The 23,258-nt window shown below is 39.0% G+C and overlaps 2 protein-coding genes across 7 annotated transcripts in view; one reads left to right on the forward strand and one right to left on the reverse strand.

The window, feature by feature from the left end:
* The window catches only part of Supt3h (SPT3 homolog, SAGA and STAGA complex component), a 320,819-nt gene that overhangs the window by 262,752 nt on the left and 34,809 nt on the right, over positions 1-23,258 (reverse strand). The window lies entirely within an intron of this gene.
* Positions 20,218-23,258, forward strand: part of Runx2 (RUNX family transcription factor 2) — a 306,421-nt gene continuing 303,380 nt past the window's right edge. For 2 of the 6 annotated variants that reach the window (XM_051204222.1, XM_051204227.1), the window contains exons 1-2: positions 20,218-20,428; positions 20,593-20,716. In XM_051204222.1, the coding sequence (XP_051060179.1) occupies positions 20,258-20,428; positions 20,593-20,716 (295 nt within the window). In that variant the 5' untranslated portion in view covers positions 20,218-20,257. The remainder of the gene's footprint in view (positions 20,429-20,592; positions 20,717-23,258) is intronic. The other 4 variants (XM_051204223.1, XR_007835781.1, XM_051204226.1 and 1 more) reach the window with 4 other exon arrangements.

Below are 23,258 nucleotides of genomic sequence, written 5' to 3' on the forward strand. Positions count from 1 at the left end.
TGGGGCAGTGCCTCTCTTCTCCCAAGTTGTCAGGCTTGGTAACATGTGCCTTTACCCACCAAGCCATCTCATCCCCCATCATCTTATTTAACTTCATAATAATTTATGTTTGGGTTTATATTTAAAATTTTCAATAACATAGCCAGAGATTAAAGTACCTATTCAAAATTATGGACTTTTTAAGTTTTTGTGTTGTTTTCTGAGACAGGGATTCATTATGTAGCTAAGGCTACATAATAAGGACAGGCCCTCACCATAAACCCAGGTTAGCCTCAAACTTACAGAAATCCCTCTGGTCTCAGTCTCCTGAGGGCTGGAATTAGTATAAGCCATCATGAATAGTTCTATGGACTTTTTATTATTATAATTATGTGTATATACCTGTATGTGTACATGGACGGGTACCATGACACATATATGGAGGTCAAAAGAAAACATGTTTAAATTGTTTCTCTCTTTCTATCATGTGGGTCCTGGGAATCAAACTCAGGTGACCTGCCTGCCAAGCACTTTCCCGGCTGGGCCATCTCCCCAGCCTGCATCACAGCTTATCAGAACAGAACCTCATTTCAAGGCAGGTCTTAGAACAACTGAGAACAAACCTACCATTTCAGTCTGATTTCGGTTTAAACATGTAAAAGAATCTCCTTGGTACTTTATAATATTCCAGATATATCTGCCAAGTAATCTTGGGATGAGTTCAGTTTTAAACAGGAGTGTGTTATCCACATGAATGGCTATAGACATGAAAATGGCAAACAGTAAGTGTTGGCAAGCATGTGAAGAAGTGGGATCCAAGAGAGACAAAAAAGGATTCCATCTGCCCCTGGGAGTTAGGGGTAAACTACGGTTGAAAGTATTGTTAAAATCTTTTTCCTGTAAATAAGCAAAGATGGTGGGGAATCAGGCAGCTTGACTCTCTCTCCAATTACCAGCTATTGGCCTCTCATGCCCCTGTAGTCAAGAGCAAAAGATTGGAAAAACAGCCAGATCACTCTTGGCCTGCACCAGCCACTTTGAGCACTCCATGATGCCTTGGTACAGCTTTGCACAAGATTGTAGGTGATTGCCCTGGCTCCTGAAGACCCGGGCCTAGTCATGGCTGTTTAAAGCAGATTGTGTTGTTCTTTTGATAATCATAATCCTACATAAACTACTTGCAGTTTAAACAGAGAAGACCACTTCCCATGGAAGAGTGACTATGATTACTGGCAAGGCTGTGATTGGTCCAAAGAATATGGTTGTTATTAGCCAAAGACATATCTATGATTGATCCAAACATCTCTTTTAGGAATACTTAAAGCAAGCTATAGGAGCTTGCTTGGAAAGCTGGTAAGCCACAGCTCTGGCGATCTCCCTTAGTATTGGAGCACCAGGTCTAATAATGTCTTATGTGGTCTTGTTTTGGCTACTTTCAGTAGAAGAGGCTGAACTGGAATCACAGAGCAGCAGCAGTGAGTGCTGAACAAGCACCAGCCTAAAGAAGCAGGACCTAGGAACCAACATGTCACATGGGCCCTGTGCACATGTGGTACGCCTACCCAGTCAGTGCTTGAGAGCTGCAGATTGCATGTGTGCTGGAAGAATGTGAGCATCTGCAGCCATGCAAGTCCAACACTGCCTAGTGCTGCCCTGTACCTGGTAATTCTGATCCTGACCCTGTACTTCTGAGGTTGACAGATGTACTTCTGAGGTTGACAGTTCTGGAGGGCTCGGAGGTACCCCCAGAAGCTTGCACACAGCTTTTGGTTCTTAGCATTAAGTTTCCAAACATCCCTACTTAAGTCAAGCCTCAGGGCTCAGCTTCCCATAGGCAGAAGCAGTCAACAACTGCCTGACAGTTAAAGCAACAGCAGGGTGGAGGTTTTAGCAGGGCCTCTTAACAGATGAGGAGCTGGTAATCCCCCCACAGGCACCACCCACAGCCAGGGAGCTGCTCTGAGACTCCCATCTAACCACTGGAATCCTTGTTTCAGTGGGGGTGGAGGGTGGGAGTAGAGGTGTGTATGCCTGCACCTGAATGATCCCAGTCATCCTAAGGCTATACCTGAAGAGTCTTCCAGATGCCCCAGCTCCTGGGTGCTGTTACAGGCAGGCAGCCTAAGTTATCCTGGCAGCGGCCACTAAGAAAAGAAGAACAGCTGAAGAGTTCAAAAGCAGCCAGAACAAGGAAGGTAAGTTGGAACAGAGAGGATAGCAAAGAGCTGTTAAAAGGCTATGAGGAGCCAGAGAAGAGAACCTGAAGACCCTGAACACCACAAGAGTCCCACAGAACTGGCAAGACATTAGGGCTGAGCCTCTCATACCTATCCTTGGCAGCTATGACACTGGTTGCTATCAAAGGTCTCCAGACCTGAGTGCTGCACAGGGCTGTACCATGGAGGCACCATTTGCTGCTCCTTCCACCTGCCAATTGCCTCTGCCTGCTGCTGTCACACCCCAGGGAAAGGAAACCTGCAAGATGCCAGCATTTGAAGGGCTTCTTACCTAGCAAGACACAGTGAAAAGGCCCTTGACCAGCTGAATAGTGACCCTAATTCACTGCTGCTGGGCTCATAAAGTTAATCATCCTCTTTGGAAATTAGCTGGCAGCCTCTCGACAACAAACTCACTCTGGTCCTCAGTATTATCAGTGGCTGACAGCAGTGATGGGTGTGTTGAGTGTTTGTTTGGGGGGGTTACCAGGGCAGACTGGAAGTGGCTGCTTGGTGGGTTCAGGATACAGACTGATGGAAAAGCTGGTTCCAACAGTACACTCAAAGCTTCATGCTCAATTGTCTTGATCTAAGCAAGCAAGTGGCAAAGATAACCCCATCACATTCTGAAAACAAGTCCTCATAACCACTCACCCCACTCCAACATTTTCTAGTGTTGTTTGTAAAATACAGGCTGCTGTAGCTTGACAAGAAGATGAGGAGGGGAGAGTATGGAAAATGAAGTTGTCACCTCCCCCTTCTAGTGAAGCTTGAAAAGGTATGTCATTTTTATTTAGTAAACAGAAGAAAACTCTGATGCCCCTAGCTACCAGGGGCCAGCTCCACTGTTAACAGCTGGTTTAGAAAAGATGGCTGGTAAATTTTTGAAGGGTATCGGGTTTTTTTGAGGGGTAGTGTGGTAGTAATTTATCTCACCAGAAGCTCACTGGAACCTGCCCCGAAAGAAAAGGTTCTGAAACTAGATAGTGAATATACGTGACCCCCGTAAATTATACACTTTAAATGGTAAATGTTATACTACTGTAAAGTTGCATGTATTTAAAAGTGAAGCAGTTAAGCTCCTGGACACAAAGTCTAAGACAGAAAATCTGCTCACGACTGAGGGAGTATTCCTAAGACAAACAACCCAAGAAAATGGATAACAAAGCAAAGCTGTAGGGTCAACGCGAGTCTAGCCTCAAGCTGACCCCAGGGTGAGCTCTGGAGTCTCACTGGAACCAGAGAGTCGTCATATTTTGAATCAAGTCCAGCCCTTTATACCCCATGTACCAGTCAGTCACCCTCACCCTCAGGCATGTGAGAACTCAGTATCTGAGCAGCTCTGTGGATGTGGTAATAACAGAGCTGAGTCCTCCCCTCTGCAGGTGAGGGACAAGGAGGTACATGGTCCAAGGAAGGAAGGAAGGTCTGGGTGGATTGTGCAACAGTACCTCCTAGGAAGGGAAGAAAATGCAACCCTAGAAAACTGCATGATTGTTTAAGGTCACAGGGTGACGATGGGATGTAAAATCCACCACTTTCCCTGCAACTCAAGTTCTTTCCCATTACACAACTGCAAAAACACAGTATGCATTTCATCGACCTCCTTTTTTTTTTTTTTTTTTTTTTTTTTTTTTTTAGCCATGTTTATGCTTCTATCTTTGTTTTAAGACTTTGTTTGGGGGGAATGTGGTTGGTTGGTTGGTTAGTCTGAAGAACATAGGGTTGTTTACTTCATTTTCACAAACAATCTTGGCTATCATTTCTCTTCTTTGCCAAACTCCCAGTGTGCTCTCTCTCTCCTCTCTCTCTCTCTCTCTCTCTCTCTCTCTCTCTCTCTCTCTCTCTCTCTCTCTCTCTCTCATTTCTAGAGGCAAAAGCCCTGCTCATACCTGGGATTTTACATATCTGGTTAGTCTTTACACTGTCAATATCTTGAAAGCAACCACACAGTGTCTCACAACTGCCTGTAACTCCAGTCCCAGGGAATTTGACACCCCCTTCTGGCCTCCTTGGGAACCAAGCATGAATGGCACACAGACAAACAGAGGCAAGACACCCATGCACATGAATTAAAAAATAAATAAATAAAGTCTCTTTAAAAAAAATCCTAAATACTGCACCAGAAATATAGACTAGTAAGCAAAGCTTAAAAATCAGTGACATTAAGAGTTGCCATCTTCTAAACCATGAACAAAACCTTAACCAAACTAAGCAAAATGAAAATCTCAGATAAAGAGATACACTGGCACCAGAGAAATACAAAATGACATAAAGAGAATAAAAACAATTATGTTCCCATATATAGTCTACTCATTTTAGTCACAAAGGCATACAAAATCAAAACATACTAATAACATGGAGACTGAATCACTAATAAATGGCTCCCATTAAAGAAAAACCCAAGACTTGATAACCTCACTCCTGAGTTCTACCAAAATTGTAAATAATAATACCAATCCTCCCAAGAAGGTTTAAGAAAGGAAGGAAGGAAGAAGGGAGGGAAGGAAGGAAGGAGGGAGGGAGGGAAGGAAGGAAGAGACAAAGAAAGAAAAAAAACAAAGGCAAGAAAGAATTATGATCCCCTCTTGTAAGACCACATTTACAGTAATGCCAAAGCTATCCTGAGGAAAATGATGCAAAATCCTCAACAAAACACCAGCAAGTCAAATTAAACAGCAGATTAAAAGGATCGCTCTCCTAGATACCAGCCAAGTAGAATTGCCACTGGAAAGCAAGGATGGCATAACATACAAGTCAATGTGATAGAGAGGCCAACAGAAAGGATGATCATATGATCATATCAACAGATGCAGAACATGCACTAAACAAAATGCCACATCCTTTCACAGTAGAAAATACTAGACAAATTAAGTATAGGAAAGTAGCTCAATAAAATAGAGGCTACCATGTAGAACAAACACACAATTAACACCAGACTCAACAATGAATAGAATGTTTTTTTCTATAAAAACAGGATTCTGACTCTTATCACCTCTTAAACGTAGTACTGAAAGCCCCGGGCAGAATACTTAGGTAAGAGAAAAAAATAAAAATGAAAACATTCAAGACAAAAAGGAAGATGATAAACTGTGCTACAGGTGACACAAACCTACTTATAAAAGCATAAAGATCCCACTTTTAAAAAATTCATACTGATCCCAGTATGGTGGAGCACTCCAGTCATGCCAGTGCTTGGAAGGCAGAAGTTACAAAAGAAGGTGGAGGCAGCCTTGGCTACATGAAATTCTATCTCAAAGCAAACAGAAAACAATGAACAACAACAAAAACCCTATTAGGACCAAGAAACAAATTTGGTGACGTTCAAAATACCTTTCATATATAATTCATATAAAAACCAGTAGGGTTTTATATACCAACAATGCACCATGCAAAAAGAAATTTAGAAAGTCCTAATGCATGCCATGGGCTCCCGAGAAGACGGAGGCAATCGGTGATTAATTATACCATGTTTAGTACTGTATCATGCAGAAATCTATACATCTATATACAAAACAGACTGCAACTCAGAGTCAGGGAGGCCCCAGGTTCTCAAGGGGGAGTCAACCTCCTGAGATGCAGACACAGTAGGGAAGCAGACCTAAGGCCAAGAGCAGAAACAGGCGCCTCTGACAGCACAGCTCTACAAAGAGAGCACCTCACTTGCCAGCCCTGGATCTTCTGTCATATCAGAAGGGTTAAATAATCTAAGGGTTAAAAACAAATCTGAAAAGACATAGTAAACATCAGGGCTGGTGTAAGCTTTAAAAGGGTCACAGGGAACTGACAACAGCTCTGGCCACCAGGCAGTGTGCTGGGCGCTAACTGAAACCAGCAGCCACTAGGGAGGAGTGAGGACTGAGACAAGCAGGGAGATGCTGAGGGAGGAGGGAGGGGGTTCCAGAGACTCAAGCCTCTCAAAAGAAAGGAAGATGCTTTGGCAGGCTCAGTGGGAGACTAGAAATGAAAGAGGGAAGAACCATTGAGCTGAAAAAGATGCCAGAGGAAACTTCCAGAGCTGAGAAAAAAAAAATAATAATCTGAGAACCCTGGAAAAAGTGACCCCTAAAAAGGTAACACCCATAAAGTTGATGCAAGGGAGGGAAGGGAAAGGGTAAAAGGAAAAGAATGTTTAAAGTAACAGTGGCCAGACTTTTCCACAATTAGTAAGAGAAATGGAACCACAATTCCAGGAAGGTCAAATGATACCTAGCAGGATGATAAAGGACACCTGCCGGGGTGCTCACATTTAGCAACACTTAAAAAAAAAAGAAAAAAGAAAGAAAGAAAGAAAAGAAAAGCATATTTTATTTAAAATACAAAAAAAAAAAAAAAAAAAAAACCCAAAATCTAAGAACAGTGGAATAATCTTCAAAGGATCATAGTTCTAAGTAGTTTCTCTTTTAAAACCATGAGGTAAGTGAAATATTTCATTTGGAATTATGGTTCAGAAACAAAGACCTATATACACTAAAAACAATTATGTAAATTTGTTATCAGTAGATCTGCTTTTCTTAAATGTTCATAGGTTGTTTTCAAAGATGAAAAAATATACAGAAATAGGGCTCTACATAAATAAGCGGCATTATAACCGGAAAAGTGAAGGCAAAAATGAACCCTTTTCTTAACCCTTTCTTTTTAACCTTTTCTTATTCTTAATTGATCTAGTTGGTAATTTATTCAAAGAGCAACTATATTCAATGATTATAGTTTAAAATAAGTAACAGAGAACAACAATGTTTAGAAGTAGAAGAAAAACTTGAGAGCACTCTGTGTGTGTGTGTGTGTGTGTGTGTGTGTGTGTGTGTGTGTGTGTGTGTGTGTGATTAGCACATGCTCACAAACCCACCAAATCCAAGGGCCTGTCAAGGCAGAAAAGGTGCACCTGGAGCTGAAGTTACAGAGGCTCTGGGCACCTGATACGGGTGATGGAATCCAAACTCAGGTCTTCCAGAAGAACAAAGTGCTCTTAACCACAGAGCCATGACTGAAGCCCAAGGATGTTCTTTTAAAAGGCATCCATAGTACCTGTGAAGCTACATACTATTATTTCAAAGTAGAGCTGGGTTAACCCTATACACATATCCCAAACTCTAGGACAACAACTAAGGAAAGTAAAAAGAAATTAGATGTGATATGCTAGAAAAGGATGAGAAATTGACTTATTTAAAATTTCCAAGGAAAACCAAGGATTGGAAGAAAAAAAGATTAAGGGTAATGCATAGTGAGTGAAGATATCATAGTAATCCAACTATAGTAATAAACCTGAGGCACAAAGTGAGTCTCAGGCTTAAAAGTATTTCAGACTGGTGCTGGGAAGATGGCTCAGTGGATAGAAAACCACTGTATATGCATGAGAGCCCAAGTTTGGAGCCACAAGATCCATAGACAAGCTGGCAGTAGCCATCTGTAACCTAGTGCTGAGGGGCAGACAGACAAACCACATGGATTCCCAGGTCAGCTGTTCCAGCCAAATCATCAAGTTCCAGGTTCAATGAGACCTCATCTCACTAACTGATGTAGGAGTGACCAAGAAAGACATCTGACACTGTCCTCTGACCTCCGCAAGCACAGGTGCATGCATGCACATACCCCCACAAATTATAGATACATACAAAGATGTATTTCAAGCTATGTTTGTGCATGACTTAAAGATGAAAATAACTCTCAAGATTTTTTTTTTTTTTTGAGAATTTCATTACTGTATGAACATCTTAGAGTGTAGTAATCAAGTCCCAAGGGCAACATCCTACAATAAACCAAGGCTATATGGGTCAGCCTGTTATTCATCTTGGGCTACAAACATATATAACATTATACTCAATGAAATACAGTAGGGGATTTTAGCACAACATTAAACATTCACATATAGAAACATCTAAAAGGGAAAGTATCTTTTAAAAACTTACATTGTCTTTCTATAGAAGATTTCAACAATAATACTGTCTTAGTTTTCTTCCATGTCACTATGATAAAACATTGACCAAAAGCAATTTGGGGGAGGAAAGGGTTTATTTAGAGTTACTGGTTATAGTCTGCTGGTGAAGGAAGCCAGGGCAGGAGATCAAGATAGGAAACTAGCTTGCTTTCTCTGGCTTCTTCAACTAGCTTTCTAATTCAGCCAAGGCTAACCTGCCTAGGGATGGTGCTTATCCAAAGTGTGCTGGTCCCTCCCACATCAATCACCAGTCAATACAATCCCCCACAGATATGCCCACAGGCCAACTGGATCTGGGCAATCCCTCCAGAGACTCCTTCACAGGTAATGCTCCATGTCAAGCTGACATGGAATCTATCCAGTACAGATCCCTTGTACAGATACTTAGACCATCAGCTATAGGGACTGAAAACTGCTCTGGGAGAATTGACCAATGCTGAGTAAATGTAAAGGTCTAGGACATTACTGTACAGTATGCAAATATCATAAACACTATGTGCACATGTTTTCACTAATAAATACTAACCAAAATTTCAGGAGGAAATGATGTCAGTTCACTGAAATCTGTTACAGATACTACAGGCAGAGAAAACACTTCCTTCTCACGCTTACAAAGGCAATAGTCCCCAAATGAAAGACATTCAAATAATGAACACTACACAACAGGATCTTCCAAGATCACAAATCTAAATATCACCAATGATGTCTAAAAAAATTTTATACCCCAACCAAGTTCAATGTCTTCTAGATCTACAAGGTTGCTTTAGACATGTAAAATCTAATCTAACCCATCCAATAAAATAGGCTCAAGAGAAGTCAAATTATCCCATCATCCCATTAAGATGTACAGGAAAAGAATTTGATATGACCCAACACCATTCGGAGGGGGGTTGGCGATGGAGAAAAAGAAGGGAGGGGAAAGATAAGGGGAGAGTCAGGGGAGGGAGGCAAAGTATCCATCCATTTGACTATGAGAAACTGGATGTTTTGCCTTTAAGACCAGTAACAGAGGAATCCTGACCTGGTAGCAGGCAGTAATTCCTGCTACTGGGAAGACTGAGGCAGGGTGCTCTTAAAAGCTGTTTCAGCAAAGTAATGGTGTCTCTTAGTACAGTTCTCAGTTTAAAAACTAGAGAGAAGGTAGAGTTCCTATAAGCTCCTGCTACTAGCAGCTGGCATTGGTGCCAGAAGGTGTTATAATATAGATACAGTGTGGTCATTAGAACTCTTAGGGAAAAAAGCCTTTGTGTTACATAGTTCAGTACACTTTGGCAATAAATAATGAGCCCAACACTGGTGTACTGTGCAGAGCAGTCTTACTACTCTTACTGTATGGCCTACTTGCCACCAATTCAAGCCTCCAACACCAACAACTTTCCCCTCTTTTGCTTTCACAGATTTATTTTTCATAGCATAACCAACTACTCAGTTTACCTGCTAACCTTTTGAACTTTCTCTGTTGTTAGGCTTTTTCAAAATGTCATATAGATGATTAATCTCATTTACACATAGCCATTTTCATTGTCTTTTTTTGTAATTGAATGGGGCAATAAGATTTATATTCAAAGATGAATAAATGATCAGAAATACACAATCTTTAGGAGTTCCTGACTTTTTAAAATAATGAATTTATAACTAAAAGGACAAAAGTCCTAAGGACTTTACACAGCACCCGTAGAGGGTAAAACACATATATCTGTACTCAGTGATTTACGTTAGGTGACACATCCTTCAGCAAGCATTTTTCTTTCTAACTGAATGTTGGAACTTTAAATGCCAAACTGTTTCTAATTTATTGATTTGGGGTAGGAATCTTCCCTATGGAAATATTAAGCATTTTCTAATTATCTGTTTGTCCTGCCATCTAGTTTATTGGATTGTTGCACAACAATGATATCTTTTGGGTATATGTATTGACTTTTTAAACTTTTTCACATAATGTATTTTGATAATATTCTGTCCCCTTTCCCAACACCTCCAATACCCTACCCACATAACTTCATGTTTTATATTGTTTTTGTTTATTTTGGTTTGGGGTGGTTTGTTTGTTTTGTTTCTTTGGATTCCTTTTCATTTGGGATGCCTGTTTGTTTGTTTGTTTGTTTTTAGAGAGAGAAAAAACAGTGATCACTTCTGAGGAGGCATTATAACTGAGCAATGTGACCTTATCTGGAAAAACCCTGGATAATGCTGTTGGAGTTTTTGAGCATTTCTTTGTGGTTGTCTACTAGACAAGCTGCCTTAATCACTATTCACAATGACTTGTGTGTGTGTCATCTAATTAAATGAGGGAATGAGAAACGGTTCAGCCATTAAGAGTACAGACTGCTCTTGCAGAGGACCTGAGCTTTGCTCGCAGTACCTGTTGGGCATCTCAAACACACTGAACCCGCTGCATCCTGTTCTCTGAACTCAGTGGGCATCTGCACCCATGCCATTCTCTGATTTTCTCTCTCCCCCCCTCTTTCTCTCTCTCTCACAGACAAACACACTCTTAAAAGTAAAAAATAAATCTTAAATATTAAATAATGAGGGTAAGGAATAGATATCAAAGTAATTATGTTGAATTTTGCCAAAAATGATAGCAAAGGGGCAGTTTATATCAGGAAAGGTAAAAAGGCAGAGTTCATCTATATGGCAGAATTATTTAGCAGAAAAACAGTAATTTTTCAACTATCTCCTCTTTAGCTATTGTATCTGATGATTAGAATTGATTAAAATAACCAGAAGCTAGAATGTATAAAAATACTAAACCCTGAGTTGTGACTGAAAGCACGCACGCACACACACACACACACACACACACGCACACACACACACACACACACACGTGACAAATATACATACATGAAATACCTCATTTAATATACCAAAGTTCTGGCATCCTGTCAAAACAGTTATTAGCTCTTTAGCCATAAAACTATATAAATATTATTACTTTATCACTTTTATTTCTTTGCATGTGTGCACCAAGGCATGCATGTGGAGGTTAGAGGGTACCTTGTAAGAGACTGTTCTCTCCTTCCAGCAATGTGAATCCCAGCAAGCACCATTACCCACTGAGCCCTCTTGCCAGCCCAAGATAGTTTCCTTTTCTGCTTAATAGTAACCATAACCCAATAAATAATGAAGCCTAGTGGACTTCACTGATGAAAAAAGCTGATCCTAGGGGCTTGCCAGCCAGCCAATCAGAAAAGAGAAAGCTCTGGGTTCAGAGAGAGAAGAGATGAGAGACAGAGAGAGAGAGAGAACCTGTCTCAAAAAGGAAGATGACTTCACCCTTCCTGTGCAGTGGGAGGGGTGGTGGTGGGATGGGAGGGGGGCTGGGGACATGGGAGGGAGGGAGGGAGGGAGAGAGGGAGGGAGGGAGGGAGGGAGGGAGGGAGGAAGAAGGAACTGGGATGGATATATAAAATAATAGAGAATAGCATAAAAAAAGTAAAAAAAAAAAAAAAAAAAAAAAAAGAAAAAGAAAAAGAAAAAGGAAGATGCCTAATTTCAGTCTGTGGCCTCCACACATGCACACATGGGCAAGTGTATACACACACACACACACACACACACACACACACACACACACACACACACGTGTGCACATAGTGCACTATACATACCCAAGTGTCATTGGGAAAAATAACTGATCATAATTATTAATAATATTTCAATTAAATATTTCATTCTCGGGCATTAATCCCAATAAATTCTCAAAGAAGAAATACTATGGCTAAAGAGCATGGGATCTTCCATCTTAACACCTTTTTTATTGATGATAGTGAACAACTAAAATAAATATCAATAATTCTAATTTAGGTATGCTTCTAGAATATATAATATATACATGTCTCTAGTCAGGATGATTTATTTATATTTTCTAACATACTTCATAAATATACACAAGTAATAATTACATGTAAAAAACTATACTACAAAGTAATTAGCTGGGCCAATACAACAAATGGTTATTGAGCACCACAGACATGGAGCTTAAGAAACTTTGCTACTACTGCAACTCATTCTTACTTCTTCTGTAGCTGGCCTCCACTGACCACATAGCTCTCTAGGAGTAACAGTGCAGGTGCACGAGCCAGAGCCTAGCTTGTAAATAAAGCTTTCGTGGAACACAGACACATGTATTCATTTACCGACTGCCAGCTTTGAGATTGCAACCAGAGCTTAGTTGCTGACAGAAAGTCTACACTCCCTAAGCCAAAAATATTTATTATCTGCCTCTTTATAGAAGAAATATGTCAGCCCTTGGTAGACTATCAACTAACTAGTATGACACAAATTCAAGATTCAATACCTCTGAGATAGAAATGTAAGCTTCTGTTTCCTAGATTAATTCCCAGAAATGTTAAGATCTAGCAGTAATAAAATAAGCTAATAGTAATTAGTTGATGTGAATGAAATGTTTGGTTTTGTTTAAACTTTATTTTTAGTTTACATGTTTATTTGCATGCATGTCTGTGTACCACATGCACACCTTTTGTATCCACAGAGGCCAGAAGAGTGTGTTGGATTCCGGGAACTAAGAGTTAAGATGGTTGTGAGCCTCGATGTTGGTGCTGAGACCCAAAGCCCTGCAGCTGCAATTGCAGAAAGTACCCTTAACAAATGAGCCGTGGGTCTACATCCACTGTCTGTTTGTGCACACTAACTTTAAATTTTCTGATGCCCCAACCTTAGCATGCCTGGCATTCAGATTTTCATATCATGCCTAGCATGGATGAACTTTTAGGGTATTCTTATGTATACACATCAGCAACAAAGGCCTGCTGTGCTGTACTCCAAGTGTCTTGCCCTGAGCTACTGCACTACAAACCTCAAGTTTTTGCCTTATATGGAAGTTTTTCCATGAATAAAATGTAAAGATAAAAGTTTAACCATGAATAATATTTAAGAATAAAGGTTAAAACCAAAAAAAAAAAAAAATTAAGTATGACCCAAACTATTCCCATACATTCATTTTTAATTTTGTTGTTGTTGTTGTTGTTGTTGTTGTTGTGAGACAGTGTTTCTCTCTCTGTGTAGCCCTGGCTGTCCTGGAAATGACTATGTAGATCAGGCTGGCCTTGAACTCAGATCTGCCTGCCTCTACTTCTCAAGTGTTGGAACTAAAGGTATATGTCACCACCATCCAATTAATTTATTCTTTATATACCACACAAATGAACTTTCCAACTATTTTATTTTAGTTTTAAAACTAATTCCTATGTCACTTAAACACAAAATGCTTTGTTTCAGGATTCACTGTTGAAGTATAACAATGCCAGTCTATCCTTTTGCATAGATTCAAAGCCAACACTGACACATTTTATGTATGTATTTGTCCAAGTATGCCACTGACTCCATAACAGTTATTCACCATGCACCTCTTTTTTAGAATAAACTTTTTCTGTCTAAGTCAGTAGTATCATTGCCATGACTAAACTTGACAATCACTCACTGATGCCCAAAGTTTATATTCAAATATCCACAAATTGTCTAAAAGCAGCTGGTGCAGTTCTTTTACTGACATAGCAGTCAATCGAGGTTCACAGACATGGTTAACTTCCGAGAGATCAATAACAATTCCTTTTCAAACAACCTATGTGCATATGGCATGCTCTCATTTCTCTATATACTTGGTCACTGAAAAAGCCACAGAAACAGTGTTGTAGCCAGGAAGTACATCAGTCTCAGTGGGAGAGGAGGCAACTGCCTGTGCAGACGATGTTAGGAAAGCAGGAACGAAACCGACTAATGGCAGAAAGGTAAGATTATCACAAACATACACTCAATAATCAAGTGAAAAGTCTTGTGCATTGTTTTAATAATTATTACAAGTAATAATTATGAACACATGTCCAAATACATCATTTTATTAAAAGAAACATTTTTAAGAAAGTCTAGAATTTGCTACTGTTCATTAAAACTGTCAGGTTTTGAAGCTACAAGTATTTCTTTTTTAAAAATAAAACATACTTTTAATTACAGTTTTGAATTCTGAACAAAGCTTTAATCATCTCGTAAAAGACTGGTAGCCTCCAAACTGTGTCTAAATATTTAGAAACTGACTTCTTTAGCAATTTATTTTAATGTTTCAAGCTTTTACTAAAATGTAAAATTTAGAAACTACTCTGACTATAAGCAATATTACATTTTAAAATGTACTTTGAGAAAGAAATTTTTTCTAATATTAATATAAGAGATACAGATATTTTAATATTTCTAATTTTTTAAATCTTCAAATTCAAATAGAGTATTTTTTTTTTACCACTAAAACGTCTGAGAAATTGAGATTTCCAGTGGGAATACTGTCAAATTTGTAAAAACAAAAAGATCTGTATTCCAGTGCTTCATTTCCAATATTCTTTCTGTATTGTTAATTATGCCTGAGTTCACCATAAATTATACATAAAGCTTAACAGAGACCTCAGTCCACAATAGCCCTTTCTGAACCCAATGAAAAATCTATACACAGCAATGAAACTGGCATGCAAATAAAAGAACTGTCAAGACATGTACTCCTAAAACAACCCACAATAACTGTTCTAAAGGCTGTGTGTGGTCTCGCCCATATATTTTGGCAAGATGCACTTTCTCCGACCACAGTCAGATTCATCCAAAAGCAGTGGCACTGGAGAGCCTCTGTCTCACCTGTCAAACTTGAGGAACATTCTTCCAGAGACCACCACGAGTCCATGGAGAAAAGCCACGCGGAGGCAGCTGTTATTGATAAGCATCTTCTAGAGGGGGAAAAACTCCAAACAATTAAGCAAATCATACTTAATAGAGATACAGACAATAACATCCACAGTTAAATGCTGAGATGACAATACTACACCAGTTCTAAAGCAAAACATCGGCCACTTATATATACTGAGATATGCAGACAGGACCATCCACAAGTGATCCTGGGAGCATTTGTAGTTGACTAATAAAATCTCTCTACATTGTTTGCCAGTTTACAACCGTGTGCCCCAATCTCCCTTGTAAAACCTTGAAATTCATCTAAATTATAAAGATATTAAATTCATCAAAACTGCTGAAGTTTGACAGCTCAATAGCTGAAGATTGATAACTGGGAACACTAAGTATATTAAAAGCTGATATTTTTATAAGATGCATTAATACCTTTTTAACCACATCATATAACAGTTCAGTTTTGCTTTACCCCAGCTTCCTCAAATCCATGGATGGAAAGAGGAAGGTGTGAATTTATGAACACCAAGAGTGAGAGAAACGATTACTCAGACAAGAAGTCTGCCTCGGTGGGCTTGATTCAGAAGATAAAACATACTACAAAAAACGTGTACCTGGCTATAAAAAAAAAAAAAAAAAAAAAAAATTTAGGTAAGCCAATAATATCTGAAATTGTAACTTTTTTTTTTGGGGGGGGGGCTTCTAGTTGGCAAGATCCTCTGTTCAATACTGAAACAATTCAAGTGAACAACCGAACAGTGCCTATGGGGCCTTTTCCAAGACAAGGGGCAGCAATAAGTTCTCACTTTAGAGTAATGTCACCTGCACTCAAGTCCTAAACTGCAAGGACGAAGTGAGGGCAGGGCTCCTCTGTACCAGGCTGGGTCACATTTTCATTCACTGTGCAAGCTCAGAAGTTAGTTTCACTTTTCCCTACATACATCAACTAGCTTAGCTGGGATATTATTTTTCTTTGGTTTGGTCAGAAGCATGTTTGATATAAATTTTATTAAGTGGTAGTGTATGGAACATTGCATTGTGGGAAAGTCGTTTCCTGCTTTAGTCTGGCCACATCCTCAGCTGTCATATGAGCATGTTTCTCACATTTTGTGCAAGTTGTTGGCTTTTTTTTTTTTAATTCTTCCAAAAATGACAGCATTCAAAGATGAATTGCTTTAATAATTACAAGAAAGATAAAATACTTTATACAGGTACACTACTGAACTGTAGATCATCACAGTTCTAATCCCAGGAAAAAGGAACCTTACAATCAAAGTGCTAACGACATGCAAATAGTATGCTGAAGTAAATCAGTATGTAGGAAAGAGTCAAGGAGCACATTAAAAGAAATAAAAAAATTCCCAGAAACAAATGCCAGTACTTCCCAACAGCTGAGGTGTACACAGCGGTGTACAAAGGCGGCTGTGTTTCAGATATACCATTAGTAAGGACCAATATGTCAATATTTCTTAATAAAAATTAAAGAAATTTCGGAATTTATAGAAATGTCAAAGAATGGGAAAAGAAATCAAAAGAACCCTGGAGTTGGAGTGGAGATAAAAAGCAGAAGGACAGAAATTAAGGGAGAGGAAGGGAAGGAGGGAAGGAGGAAAGAGGAGGGAAGATGTGGACAATGAGTTAAGAGGTTCTCTTTGGGCATCCAATCTGCATGTTATGTCACACTCAGAAAGATAGCTGCTTGGAATATACACATGAATCAGTAAACAAGAAAATTGTGGCATTGGGTTTCTTTTTAATATTATCTAATTTAAAAGCTCGTAGCAGTTCAAAATAATAATCTGTACTCCCAACCAAACATGCATTCCTGTTTTTTGTATATAAAGATGTAAGAATTAACATGCCATAATCATAATTTAAAATATAAAACTATGACGTTTTTCCAGGACAGACCAATTTTAAGTCTTTAATAAGAGTCCGGTAAATGCTAGATAAGCTTAAAGAGCTATGTATCAAGTCTGAAAAAAGAAAACCTGCTCCCCAAAAGAAAACATAAATTACCAAATATCAAGTTAAAATAAATTAATAAAGCTCCTAGTCCAGTCTCAATCAGAATATTTAAGCCAGGATGAACATTTAGAGTTTTTCGCCATTTGCTTACTGTTTTCAATTAAAAGAAGAGAAAAACAGCAAATATAAATCTAAAATAATCCTTTTTTAAAAAACATAGATGTTGGCACAGTATTTGTAAAACTATTGTATTAAAATTCAAGCAGAATTTTAGCAAATAATTGATTCAAATGATAACATTGAAGAAATGTATAGTATTTAAAACATTACTATACTGTTATGTTCAAATGTCTTGATATTTTAAAAATTGACAATTTTTTTAAAAATTACTAAACTGTAAAGGAATAAAGCAAGACACTAACTTGATTTATACGTACTGATTTCAAATTTAAAGCTGTATTTCAATGCTGTAGCATTAAAACACAGACCTGAATTTATTGCTCACTTCACAGCAATTGCTAGCACATCCTCCAACAGATTGCATTTAAAGATCTTTTAAAAGAGAGAGCCTGTGATCTCCATCTCTGGATGCAAACATGGTAAACATCTTTACACAGGCTCTCTTGCCATGGCTTTACTAAGCTGGCTCTCCATCACAAGGAGCCATTTCTAATGAAATGCCTTCAGAATTGTTACCACTCACCAATGCTGTTTTTGAATTTCTACAACAATGTTATGCTTGCTCTTGAGAGAGGATAATTTGAACTGGGAGAGGGATAGGGGGACAATGAGTATACAGATTTAAACCACAATTGTAACTTCCCTGTTTTTATCCTGTCAGAACTTGATGGGCCTCATACAGTACAGAAAGACCATGTTCAGCAGTGTCTACTAGACTTGTGTGATGAGAGCTTGACGCACACACACAAGCAGTAAGGTTAAGACAGATCACGTAACTGGAAGACAGATAAGATGGCGGTAAAATTATTCAAATTAATTCAGATCAATTTGAATAACTTTAGAAAAGTGTTTTAAGGAAAAAAATATTTTGTGAAAAATTAGGGCTTAAAAGTCCTGAACACTCTAAAAGAAAAGCTTTTGCTTTACATACATAGTTGTTCTCTCTCTCTTTCTCTGTGTGTGTGTGTGTGTCTGTCTTGTCTTTCTACATATGTGTGTGTGTACATATATATATAGTTGTTTTTATAGCTGTCTTACATATATATGTATGTATGTATATATGTATGTATATGTATGTATATATAGTTGTTCTATCCTAGAGCAACTACCCAAATATCTTCAATTGCCAAGTGCTATTATAACATGTACATATGGAACTAAGTTCAGAAACTCTACAAATTGTATGGACAAAACCCTCCTTTTATTTACTTTGGATAATAGAGATAAAGATCACACTGGCACACTTCATTTATGAGAGAGGATAATAGAGTTACTTCTTTCTCTTCTGCATGAATAATGACTCTAAATGAAAACTTCAATGTAAGATCTGTTTTACAGTAAAGTATGAGGCTAGCCTCAAAGTCAAACAACAGAATGTATTTCTGTGGTTTTGTCATTAATAGTTGATTCTGGATAAAAGTTCTAGACATTTGAAAAACAAGGGGTTAAAAACATTCCCATGTTTTTTCAGTATGCGCAGAAAAACATTTTAAAGAATCTTAGGAACACAATCTCATAGATAACCAACACAAACCAAAGATAGATAATGAGCTATGTTGGAATGAACAGACACAAAGATATTTTACTTCTATCACCATGAGTCGCTCCCTCTTGTCCACATTGAACACCCCAAATAAATTTCTGTGCTTCCCTGTCCCCACCCACCATCTCAGTCATCTATTTCATGCCACTCCTGGTTACCATCACACTGGGAAGAAATCTAACATGCAAATTCAGAGTGGCGTGGATAAATGGCAAAAAATGCCTAGGAAATTGGTCTGCTCGCCTTTATAATGTTTGTTGAAAAATCCTCCATCGCTCCCAACTGATGAAAACAGGAAGCTCTATTCATAAATGTGAAATTCACTGCCTATGATATATAATCATCCTAATAAGAAAATGAGCTCTATACATACATGTCCAAGAGGGCAAAAGAAGAGATAGTTTCCCAAAGATGGTTTCAATTTTCTTCTGAATCAGAATTAGCAAATCGAGACGACTAACATACTCTGTCTGTGCATTATTCCTTACTACACACAGCATTTTGTAATTTATTTCAAAGCTTCCATTATAAACAACAAAAAAAAAGTACAGTTTCTGTTAACCCACTCTATTCTGAGCTTGTAAAATGCAAGTGAGCTATGGAAGCTCCTGAGTCTTTCATTATATATGCAGAAAATATGCAATCCAAAATCCTGTTAGAGTCACTGTGCATGCTAAGAGTTATACAAAACACACTTATGTGAAAGACAAAATCCAGTCACACCGAAAACTAACATTATTCCAACAAAGTATCCTGCAATTCTTAACATTTGCTTTCTAAGACCTTCAAAGAGCCATGAGATAGATGATGGTAAAAATAATATAAATAATACTAATTAATTTAATCTTTATGGTAAGAGCCACCACCTAATAAAAAAATCAACTAGACAGCCATGATTTAATATTTGTAAAGGAATCCCCAGGCTAACACTTTTGTGACAGCCAAATTACAGTCAATCCCAGCAAGGAGTTCGCAAGCAGAGCTTTGGAAAGGTAAACTTTTTTTTACAATGAGTTACAGAGTCACAAGTTTAGGAAGACAAGCAAAAGGCAAACAGAAGGAGTCAGCCACCCTGGTAAGGCTGAAGCAGCTCTGCAAGTGATACAATCCCAAGATGTAAATTACTGTAAATCAGCACTGTTGTTCAGAACGTCCCATGCTGGCTACAGCCAATCTCGCTCACTTTTCCATAGACATAATAATGAAGGAAAAGGAGGAGGGGGTAGAGAAAGCAGAAGAAGAAAGCAGAGGGAAGGCGGGAGTGGGAGGTGGGAGAAAGGAAACCCTTAGCTGCAGAGCTCTGCTCTCCAAGTGCTTAACCTTACAGGAGTGTGGGCTCCTTCAGCATTTGTGTTCTATCCAAATCCTCATGAGTCACAAAAATTAAAAAGCTATATCCTTCTGGATGCCAGGAAGGCCTTACCACAAGCCTTTTGTCAGACAGAGAGAGGGGGAAGGAGGCAGGGGGAGGGAGGGAGGGAGGAAGGGAGGGTGGAGAAGGGGAGAAAGAGAGAACCCATGAGCAAAAGGACAGAAAGGAAGGCAGAGGAGGAGAGAAGAGAAAGGAGGGAGGGGAGAAGGAGAAAGACCGAGAAAGGAGGGGGAGAGAGCAAGGGGAAGCCACAGTGGTAGGCAGTCCCACTTCACTTAGAGCACTGTGAGGTCACAAACCACATGATTCTGTCTCTCCAGTAATAGTGCTTGCAAAAACTAGGAGTTTTAAAGCTTTTGCTTTTTTGGATTGTGTGAATGCTTCATTCGCCTCACAAACAACCACAGAACCACAAGTGCGGTGCAAACTTTCTCCAGGAGGACAGCAAGAAGTCTCTGGTTTTTAAATGGTTAATCTCCGCAGGTCACTACCAGCCACCGAGACCAACCGAGTCAGTGAGTGCCCTAACCACAGTCTGTGCAGTAATAGTAGGTCCTTCAAATATCTGCTCATTCTTTTCTGTTTTGTTTCCTTGCTTTTCACATGTTACCAGCTACATAATTTCTTGACAGAAAAAAATAAATATAAAGTCTATGTACTCCGGGCATACAGTACAACTAAAACAAGGACTGGGTATGGTTTGTGTTTTCAGTCTAAGGCTGCAAGCGGTATTTACAACAGAGGGCACAAGCTCTATCTGGAAGAGAAAGGAGGGACTATGGCATCAAACAGCCTCTTCAGCACAGTGACAGCATGCCAGCAGAACTTCTTCTGGGGTAAGTGTCACCATGTTTTCATCCTGCTCCCTATGAACCTGCTGAGCATAAAGGGCCGTCTTAGACCGGCTGCTGGCTTTCCTAGGTCAGAGCATGTTAAAGATCATGATGATGCTATTTTGTTGCACTAGAAATTGAAAAATGAAATGTCTGTAAATATTTGCACTTGGCGTGTGTAACTAACTCTCAGGGTAATGGCTTGAAATTGACAAAATTAAATGAGCTCGTGTTGATCAAAATGTTTTCCAGTGTAACAGAAACAAGGATGTTAAAAACAGTAAAAGCTTAATATTCTCATGAACCTCACTAGAATAAACTGGATGCTGAATTAATCAAAGTATTGTTAAGTCATTGACTCGGCAGCTCCCAATATTGGAACAAATTTCAAAAAGGAAGCAATTTTACAAAATAGCAGACCACAGAATTATCGAAACATTATGGTCTAGTGTGTATGACACAGAAATAACCCTGGAGGAAAGCTAGCAGTTTAAGCAGCTCCACTGAAAGAATTCTCTTTTCCACCTGAAACTGTGTCCTAGGTTATCTCTATAAGCTTGTTCCTAAACAGTATTCTGTGACTGAAGCAGACATGCATCAGGGAGGCTCTGAAGAGATGCCTAGTGCTCATGACACTGGATGTTTAAGTCTTTCACTTGACATGAAACTGTAATTTTCTAAATAAATTTAATTTTGTATCTACACTCCATTACTCCCACATAACTCCTTACAAACATGCAGCAAACCCTGAGACCTCTAGGATTCCTCGGAGAACATTCTTAGACCACCAAAACGAATTCTGTTTTCAGTCTCATGAAAAATAAACTCCACAAGGATACCCTGAAGGATTTAAAAGAGCCATGCCGACGAAATCACGCCGGTCTAGGACTATTAAAACAAAACAAACTTAATGCAGTCTGGTAATACTGAGTTTTCAGTGAGTGCTGACACAGATATTTAAAGGACTTCAATCCTGATCAACTGTCATGAGATAGTAGAAAATGTCCACTTACATGATTCTCTTTGTGATATCCAACATGTCCCAACTACACAGCAGATTTTAAAGACTGTCTTTTAGCCTCTAAAGAAACGCTTTGCTTGTGTGTACTTAGCTGTAGAATTTTCAAACTAGGGATTGGAGTTCCCATTACTCCTCCTCCTTCACACATCTTAACTGGCTCCTCTGAGAGGATCTGTCCTAAGTCAAACAGAAATAGTTAAGCCTGAAGAAGGGGAAGAGGGTCCTCTTAAAGGGTAAAGAAATGTACTTCATGATTTTATTTTTAAAATATGTGAAATTTCTGTAATGACTCCCACAGTAGCCAAATTAGGTCACCTCAGTTAGTTACAATGTATTCAATGTAATAAACATAGATTATTTTATAATTTCAAGAGTGGTCATAAGCATTACTTTAAAATGTTCTGGCTTAGGAAGCAGAAAGTAATGACAACTAGATTGCACTATACCCCAGTATAACCTATATTTTAAGTACAGTTCTCACAGGAGAAGATTTGTTAGGAGTAACTAAGAGACAAAAAACTTAAAAACTGTGTTAAAGCTATTGTGACGTGACGGGATCACTCAGGCAGGCACAGCAAGCAGTTAAGGAACATGCGGCACTGGAGGCAGAACTGTCACAAAGAACATGTTGAAATGTCCTTCTATCCTACAGAGGTGGGTGTGGGTCTTGAGGTTGTGACACTCTTAATGACTATTCTATATTCAATTTTCCAAGACCTGACCAGGGTCATCTTCTACAACACACAGTACTTTCCACACTATAGCCAGTCTTTCTCTTGGGGAAGGTGAGTCTCCCATTCTCTACCTCCCCTCCTCCAAAGCGTACCTTAGGAAAGGCTGGAGACCCTGCTGTGATCTAGTACACCAGACTAATTACAGGGGAGGAGTGGATAGTCCTCCAGGTGATGATCACATCACATCTCCCTGTTCCGTGATGTATGTGAAGGCTAAAACCTCTCTTCAAGGTGAAATTCTATAGCGCTCAGCACAACCACCTAGCGCAATGTCCTAAGTACATGTGCCAATTTTGTAAAATGCTTAAAGAAAGTTTAGGTAAGGGACAAGGTATGCACTTGCTGATTATCTCACCTCTGCCATTATGAGTGAGGGGAGGAGTTCAAGGGAACAGCAGACAGATGAGAGAGCCCCAGTGGCCTTGATCTCTGCACACTTTAATCAGGGTTTTCAATCTGAGCTATTCAAAGTCATTACTTAATGTGAACAAACCCTGTTGAAACAGCAGATTGACTCAACAAGTACCTCACCATTAGGGACTCGTTTGTGAAATCATGTAAGCTGGCTGATTCCATTCCTACACAGATTTCTTACAACAGACCGAAGTCACCGATTAAGCATGATATCTAAACAGTCATTTCCAAAACAATAGTTGTGGTCTACATAACAATAACCATCTTGTAGTTTCAAGATTCCCTAGGGACCAAGTTTTTCTATTTGTTTCCCAAGTAATAGAGATAAATTCAACAATCCAAAGAGAAGAACTAAAAAGAATGAACATGGACGGTC

The sequence above is a fragment of the Phodopus roborovskii genome, unplaced genomic scaffold, assembly GCF_943737965.1.
Source record: "Phodopus roborovskii unplaced genomic scaffold, PHOROB, whole genome shotgun sequence".
NCBI lineage: Eukaryota > Metazoa > Chordata > Mammalia > Rodentia > Cricetidae > Phodopus > Phodopus roborovskii.